The sequence below is a fragment of the Cannabis sativa genome, chromosome 3 (genome assembly GCF_029168945.1).
Source record: "Cannabis sativa cultivar Pink pepper isolate KNU-18-1 chromosome 3, ASM2916894v1, whole genome shotgun sequence".
NCBI lineage: Eukaryota > Viridiplantae > Streptophyta > Magnoliopsida > Rosales > Cannabaceae > Cannabis > Cannabis sativa.
The window spans coordinates 26,813,370-26,821,597 of NC_083603.1; the positions used below are offsets into that span (position 1 = coordinate 26,813,370).

Below are 8,228 nucleotides of genomic sequence, written 5' to 3' on the forward strand. Positions count from 1 at the left end.
TTATTCTTTTGTATTCCTATTATTTTCATTCAAATAAAAAAAGGCAAAACTTGAATAGAATCGTTTGGCTGAGCTGTCCCAGTGGGAGTAAACCGAGTAAGATGAGTTAGTAGAGTCGGTGGAGAACTGAAGAGAAGCTGGCTGCCACGTCTTATGAAGTCAAACTCTTTCTCTCTCTCTCTCTCTTTACAAATTAAAATTTGATTACCTTTGTCCTTGTCCTTCTCCAAAGTGACCAAGTCTACATTGCTCTAAATTGATTGAACCCCACTCCTCTTTAGAATTTTCCAGCTCAAGACGTGCTACCATGTCTCTTTATAATAAAAACCAAAACCCTAAAAACCCTTTATACCAAAACCAAAAAACAAAATAATATACTTATTACTTCACACTTTTTATTAAACCTATCATAACTCATAAAACCGTGTTGACAAAACACCCTAAAAAACAATCCATATGGCGAAAATCTTAAAATATAAATATTATTTTGAAAATAAATAAATAAAAAAAAACCTTTAAGTTAAAGACCAATAATCATAAAGAGATTTTATATATAAATACAGCATGTGAATATGGTAAGAGGCACTCTGTCCAAAAGCCACCACCATTGAAGACAGTGCAACTCTCTCTCTTATTTCTCTCTCTTTAAGGATTAATCAACTTCATCTTCTTCATGTTATTTTGTCCCAATGTCTAGGCCTTCTTATCCTCCCATTGGTGGCGGTGGTTCTGTTTTTGTTCTTCTCTGCTTCGTCGCTTTTCTTTTTCAGACAAGCTCAGCTCAAACACAAAACGACACCGTAGATCCTAACCTTCTAACCTTCGAAAACCCAAGTCTTAGACAAGCTTACATAGCTCTCCAAGCATGGAAGTCAGCCATATTCTCCGACCCATTTAACTTCACAACCAACTGGAATGGCTCCAATGTGTGTTCATACATGGGTGTCTACTGTGCGCCGTCGCAGGCCAACTCATCGACACGTGTCGTCGCCGGTATCGATCTCAACCACGCTGATATCGCCGGCTACCTCCCCTCGGAACTGGGTCTCCTCACTGACTTAGCTCTTTTCCACATTAACTCTAACAGGTTTTGTGGTGTCGTTCCTCTGAGTTTTCGTCGTTTGAAGCTTCTACACGAGCTCGATATCAGTAACAACCGCTTCGTCGGAAAGTTCCCTAAGGTGGTTCTCTCATTACCTTCGCTTAAGTATTTGGATCTTCGTTTCAACGAGTTTGAAGGCTCTGTTCCTTCAAAACTCTTCGATAAAGATCTCGATGCTATATTCTTGAACGACAACAGGTTCAGATTCGGTATCCCAAAGAATCTCGGGAACTCACCGGTTTCCGTACTGGTTTTTGCGAACAACGATCTCGGCGGGTGTATTCCTGGAAGTATTGGAAAAATGGCAAAGACATTAAACGAGATCATTCTCTTGAACGATAATCTCACCGGTTGTTTGCCACCACAGATCGGGCTTTTGAAGAATCTTAACGTGTTCGACGTTAGCTTTAACAAGCTTCAGGGCTCATTGCCGCCAACAATCGGAAACATGAGAAGCTTGGAAGAACTCGACGTGGCTCATAACAAGTTCACCGGGGTCATTCCTGACACGATTTGCAAGCTACCAAGATTACAGAACTTCACTTATTCATTTAACTACTTCACCGGCGAAGCTCCTTCTTGTGCCGGTGGTAAAAGTGTGGTCTTTGACGGTAGTGAGAACTGTATTGCCGGTAAGTCTGATCAACGGTCTGCTAGGCAATGCGCTTCTGATTCTGCTCGTCCAGTTGATTGTAGAAAGCTCAGTTGTGATGCCACTGGCGGTGGTTCTCCTAGACCCGTTCCGAAGAAAAAGCCTCAGCCAGTTCCTAAACCTCCGGCACCAAAAAGGGCTTCTTCCCCTAGACCAATTGTGGCTCCGTCGCCTCCACCTCCTACTTCGGCATCTTCTCCTTCTATTAGATGGAGGTCTCCGCCGCCATCATCTAAATCTTCCCCAGTTAGCAAAACATCTCCTCCTCCACCAACTTCAAGATCATCTCCAACTACACACTATGCTCCTCCACCACCTAAGACAACCACTAAATCTCCTCCTTCCAATCATTACCACTATTCTTCCCCACCTCCACCACCAACTTCAAAATCATCCCCAACCACACACCTTCCTCCTCCACCACCTCCCACCACCACCGGATCCCCTCCATCAAATCATTACCATTACTCTTCCCCACCACCACCAACACCAACACCAAGCCATAATGGCTACACTTCTCCACCACCACCACCATCATCTCCGGCAACTCATTACAAATACTCTTCCCCACCACCGCCGTCGCAGCATTCTGAGGTACCAAGCTATAAGCCACATACTCCACCACCCACTCATTACAGCTATTCATCACCGCCGCCGCCACCCACTCATTACAGCTATTCATCGCCCCCATCACCACCACCACCATCAACTCATTACAGCTATTCATCACCGCCGCCGCCACCCACTCATTACAGCTACTCATCACCACCACCACCACCGCCAACTCATTACAGCTACTCATCACCACCACCACCACCACCATCGCCAACTCATTACAGCTACTCTTCTCCGCCTCCACCTCCTTCAAGTGAGCACTATCAAGGCTCTCCACCACCTTCAACTCCAAGTTACACATCTCACTCTCCACCTCCTCCGACGAAGGAGCATTACTACAAAGCTCCTCCGCCACCACCGTCATATCCAACGCCTGAAGCGGGAACTCCTCCACCTCAGTCATCATCTCCTCCAGGCGGTTGCGAAACACCAGTAGTACAATCACCACCGCCGCCAATAAATCATCAGGAGCACCCTGTGGTGACACCAAGCCCACCACCTGAATCACATTACGAGCATTCAAGTCCTCCTCCTCCTCCAACGCCGTCGTATGATGATAACACTCCTCTTCCACCCATTGTAGGAGTGTCATACGGTTCTCCACCTCCCCCTGTAATTCCCTACTACTAATCATTTTTAAATTTTTGATATTTTAATTTATATTTTCATCATGATCGATCGATGATATATGATGATCAAAATCAGTGGCTACATTTTCGGTTTGTAATTTATTTGTTTGAAAATTAAGATAAGATCAACAAACTTGTAATTCTTTTGTTTGTAACATCAAAATGAGTGCGCAACGTTGCATTTTCTGGGTCGCAGGAAAATACGTACCACTGGCACTTAATTTTTTTTTTTTTTTAATTTTCATTTCTGTTATTTCCCAGTAATAATATATGTACAATACAGATCATTTTAGTATATTATCAATTAATTAATTATTGCATATGGATCTTCTGAAACCAAGTGACATTATAATTTTATTTCTTCTATATATAGAGAGAGATATATGTGATTATAATTTATATATTATGTATTGAAATTTTTGAATTTTAACTGTTTGTGCATGCATGTGAAGTATTTGGACAGTTTTCTTGTATAATTGTATAACTATCATCGCATTATGCAATAATTTATTCAAAATCATTATAAACATTTAAATTAACGTAAGACAAACTTCTATAAAACATGATTATATTATGTACCATTATTACATTAATTTCATTTGACATTAAGTGAACTTTTAATTATTGATTTTTTCTAAAACAAAAAACGCCGTTAATACCATTTTTTGTAAGTGTAAATTTTGCAGATTAATTTTAAGATTATTGCAAATAGATTTTTCATAATTTGATTTAATAAATAATATAAGAAATTGTTATCAATTGCAATGTGTTACATTAATATAGTATTTGATACTTTATAGTATTTAATAATATAATGCTCCTTTATTTTTTTTTGTTTTATTTTTTTTCAAAGTTGTAAATTTTCAAATTAAATTCAAATGAAGTAGCAATTTAGGGAAGTTATTGACTAGGTAAATGAAGGAGTAATTTCCCACTGGTGATGACAGAGTGAATTTAAATTTGAGGGGTACTCTTTTGTAAATTATTGCATGCAAAACTTGCTTTCCCCTGACATGATATAATAATTACACAACAACATATTATTATAAGGTGTGGGGTGTGGGACACTACTTTAGGCTATAAATTTACAACATATACATGTAACTAGTTTATTTTTACGTCCATTAGTTAATTATATTTTTAGTTTTTAATTTTTGTTGTGTGTATTTAAAATTTTATAAATTATTATAAATTATTTATTAATTATTTAATTTTGATTTTTTTAATTTTTAAAATTTGAGAAAAATAAATATTATATTAAAGAATATTAAAATTAATTATACTCCTAATATTAAAAATAATAATAAAAAATAATAATGTTACAAATAATATATTAATATTAATATATATTTAAATTAATATAAAATTAGTATAAGTTTAATTAACCATAAATAAAAAAATATTAATATTTATATATATTTAAATTAATTTAAAATAAATAATATTAATATTTATGAAACTAATTTTATATTTTTAAAATATTTTATTAAACCATCTAAAGTCTAGTATAACTACATTTTATATATAAAAAATTTATAAATAAAGATATAAGACTAGAGAATTTTTAGAAATAATAATTATTAGGTGGCAAATATGAATGCTGAAAAATTAAAAAAAAAATATGAATGCTGAAATAATATATAGAATTCACAAGAATGTGACACCTCAAAAAGCTAAAAAAATATCAATAAGTAGAATTACTGTTGACCTTTGTCACAGATCTAACCAACCCAGCTAAAATTTACACTTTTTAGGTTTGTCAACCAACAACTTGAAGAAGAGAAAAAAAAAAAAGCAAGTGGATTTTGTATTAGGGTTTTAAATTTCCCTCTATTAATTCGTAATGAAATGAGATCTAGTATAAAAAACAATAACACATTATTATTAGTAAGTAAAATAATCAAATGATTGATGTTTCTATAATGAGTCCAAAACAAAAATAGGCTGGCATACATTGCAAGAAAGAAATATACTTTTCCTTTTCCCCGAAAAAAATAAAGTGACTGTTTGAGCAAAGTTGGGAATAGTAATGAAATCTCATATCTACTGTCAGTTTGTCTACTTTTAGCACTTTAGTGGGGACAGAATCAGATGTTCACGTTCAGCTGTTCACCATTCTACACAGAGATCACGTGGGCCTCACAAATGGGCTGTCTACACATATATGGGCCTACTTGGGCTTCCATGTTGAGTAATTGGAGGTGGGAAAAAATAACATATTTAAAAAAAGTCCTATTGTTTAGGAATAATTGTATAAAATATCAATTTTTGTAAATATTTTCCATTTTTACGTTAAAAGCTTTTTTTTTACAGTTTTACAATATTTTATAAAAATACAAAAAAAAAAAAATAACTAGAAAATCACATGAAAATAACAAGAAACAACTTAAAAAATAATATACAAATAATAAAAAATCAATAACAAAATAACAAGAATATAACATAAAAATATACCAAAAGACCATATTTTATGTAAATAAAATTTAGAAGACCATAAAAATATTAAAAATTCCGTACAGACAGTATTTTTGTAATTATTTTTTTGTTTTTTTTTTTTTTAAATTATCCTACTTTTATTTATATTTTTTTCTCTTTCTGTAAGGTGCTATTTTTTAAATTTGTTTACACTATCTTAGCATCTATACGAATATTAAACAGAAATGATGAGTATTTTAAAATGTTACGTATTATAAGAAATGATATAATTTTTTTTTTTACAAAGAAATGATATAATTTAATATTGAAGTTTCACACATTTTGGTTTAATAAATCTTTATATATAAAAAGTGTCTATCTAACGGCAATTGTTGATTTAACGATTTTTTTTAACGATTCTTTTTTTTTTATTTATGCTTACACTGTTAACGTTATACGTTAACAAATAAATAAACCTAATAATTAAACCCAAAAAATTAAACAATCTTTTTTTAAATTAAAAAAAAATCATCTTACCCACATATCTCTCTAACCAATCGTATATCCCTAATTTTTGAAATTTTTTTACACGATTAGGCTTCATTCAAATTTCAAAAAATAAACTCAATAATTAAACCAAAAAATTAAACAATCTTTACGATTAAGTTAATAGACTGTTATTAATAAATAAATAAACCCAATAATTAAACCCAAAAAATTAATCAATCTTTTTTTAAATTTAATAAAAAATCATCTTACCCACATATCTCTCTAATAAATCGTATATCCCCAATTTTTGAATTTTTTTTACACGATTAGGCTTCATTCAAATTTCAAAAAATAAACTCAATAATTAAACCCAAAAAATTAAACAATGCTTCATTCAAATTTCAAAAAATAAACCCAATAATTAAACCCAAAAAATTAAACAATCTTTTTTTAAATTAAAAAAATCGTATATTCCAATTTTTGAATTTTTTTTACACGATTAGCTTCATTCAAATTTCAAAAAAATTAAAAATAAACTCAATAATTAAACCCGAAAAATTAAACAAACCGTATATTTGAAGAGTATATTTTAAAAAATAATTTATAAAAATATTTGAAGAGGAAGAAACTGATAACTGTGCAACGATTTCTTAATTTGAATTTGATCTAAATTAATCTCCTTTAATCTTAATTTTAATTTCCAAGTAAATTTTTATGTTAATCAAATTAATTCTTCTTTAATTTCTCCTTTAATTCTAATTCTCTTTAAATTTTAATTGTACATTACAAATTTAATAAAATTATAAAAGGTTTAACACACATTGACCAACTAGTAATATAAAAAATCGCAAATCAGTCACAAGTATGCTCAATACCAATAATAGGAATGACCAATGCCCAGTATTAAAAAATTGGATGCTATTAAAAGAGAGGATAAGTTTCCCTTTCACCAACTTTCTTGCCCACTTTTATCCTTACTATTTAGTATTTACTTTTTCCATTTTCATATGAATAATTTTATCAATAGATATGATTCATAAGTAATTGCACTATTTTTTGTTTTGGACTTTTGTGATTTTTTTATTATTATTATTTGGTAGATTTTAATATAATATTTATTCAATTACTAAAATTTTATCATAACGTAAAGGTTTAATCACTATGACCAGGGTCGTCTTAAGGTGATGAGAGGCCTAGGACGAAATTTGAAAGGAGGCCTTTTCTTTTAATAAAAATTAAAAATAAATTTTAATTAAATTTTGACACAATATTAATTTTAATTCTTTTATTTCTATGTAATAAATAATTTTTTTGCAATGTAAGCTAACTCGATCATGTAATATTTAATTACTAAGAACATCTTTATTGAAGTGCTATATATTTTAACACATTTGAAAGAAAAAAAATAATAATGTGTTGAAATTATATATATTTAAAAAAAAATAATAAATATAAATTTTATTTATTATTAATAGTATCGTTAAAAATATACGTTAATATTTTAAAATTAAAAGTACTTTAATATATTTTCTTATATAGTTGAATACAAATATTTAAGTTATAATATTGTTATTTATTTATTTTTCAAAATGCTATGTAAAAACTTTCACAAATAACTAAAAATATTATTGTAAAGCCCGCTTAGTTAATTTGGAAATTATCAGTTAATTATGATTAATTATGAAATTATTTATAGCTATTTAAATAATTTATTATACTGTTATTTATGGAATTCAGAAATGCATGGTTATGTTATTCAGTAGTTTTCATATTTTACATTTCCGGTGCCCGGTATTTTGGAACTCGGCGTTTGGCTCAGTAGAAATCACAATTTAGTATGTTAGTAATTTGGGACTGGTTTTAGACATTGGGAATGTCGGGAATGGCCGGGAATTTAGAATTTCCCAAAAATACCCCTTTAGTATGATTTATGTGGTTTTAAGGTGGAGGGGCAAAATGGTCTTTTTGCCCCATTGGTATTTTGTTTTTGTGATTTTATGAAATGGAAAATAAATGTTTAATTGTTTAATTAATGGCTGAAATAAAATGTTATATGTGGCTTTTATTCTTTTTCCTTTTCATTTCAACACTTAACAAAAAAATACTAAGTTTAGAAAAAATAGAAGTTTCAACTCTCTCTCTCTCTCAAGCCTCTCTCTTTCGGCCCTCTTTGAGCAGCAAGGAGGAGGAGTTTTCCTTGGTGATTCTAGCCCATTTTGTGTTGATTTTGTGATCCTTAGTTACTAGTAAGTGGTTCTCAACTCTTCTTTTTGTTCTTGATGTTTTTGAGGTGAAAATGGTAGGTTGCATGTTAGTTTGTATAGCT

At 31.1% G+C, this 8,228-nt stretch overlaps 1 protein-coding gene across 3 annotated transcripts; it reads left to right on the forward strand.

Annotated features, from left to right (window-relative positions):
* Positions 1–395: 395 nt before the first annotated feature.
* Positions 396–3,318, forward strand: LOC115709409 (leucine-rich repeat extensin-like protein 2). Of its 3 annotated transcripts, none has more exons than XM_061111800.1 (2): positions 562–2,517; positions 2,563–3,318. In XM_061111800.1, exons 1-2 carry the CDS (start codon positions 690–692, stop codon positions 2,997–2,999), a joined length of 2,265 nt encoding a protein of 754 aa, XP_060967783.1. In that variant the 5' UTR covers positions 562–689; the 3' UTR covers positions 3,000–3,318. The 3 variants fall into 3 exon arrangements, with proteins under 3 accessions (XP_030493368.1, XP_060967783.1, XP_030493369.1); XM_030637509.2 differs by having other exon boundaries at positions 562–2,375; positions 2,412–3,318; XM_030637508.2 differs by having other exon boundaries at positions 396–3,318.
* Positions 3,319–8,228: the final 4,910 nt, after the last annotated feature.

Coding starts and splice junctions, on each gene's coding strand:
- LOC115709409 (XM_030637508.2), top strand. CDS start 690: ATGTCTAGGCCTTCTTATCCTCCCATTGGTGGCGGTGGTTCTGTTTTT.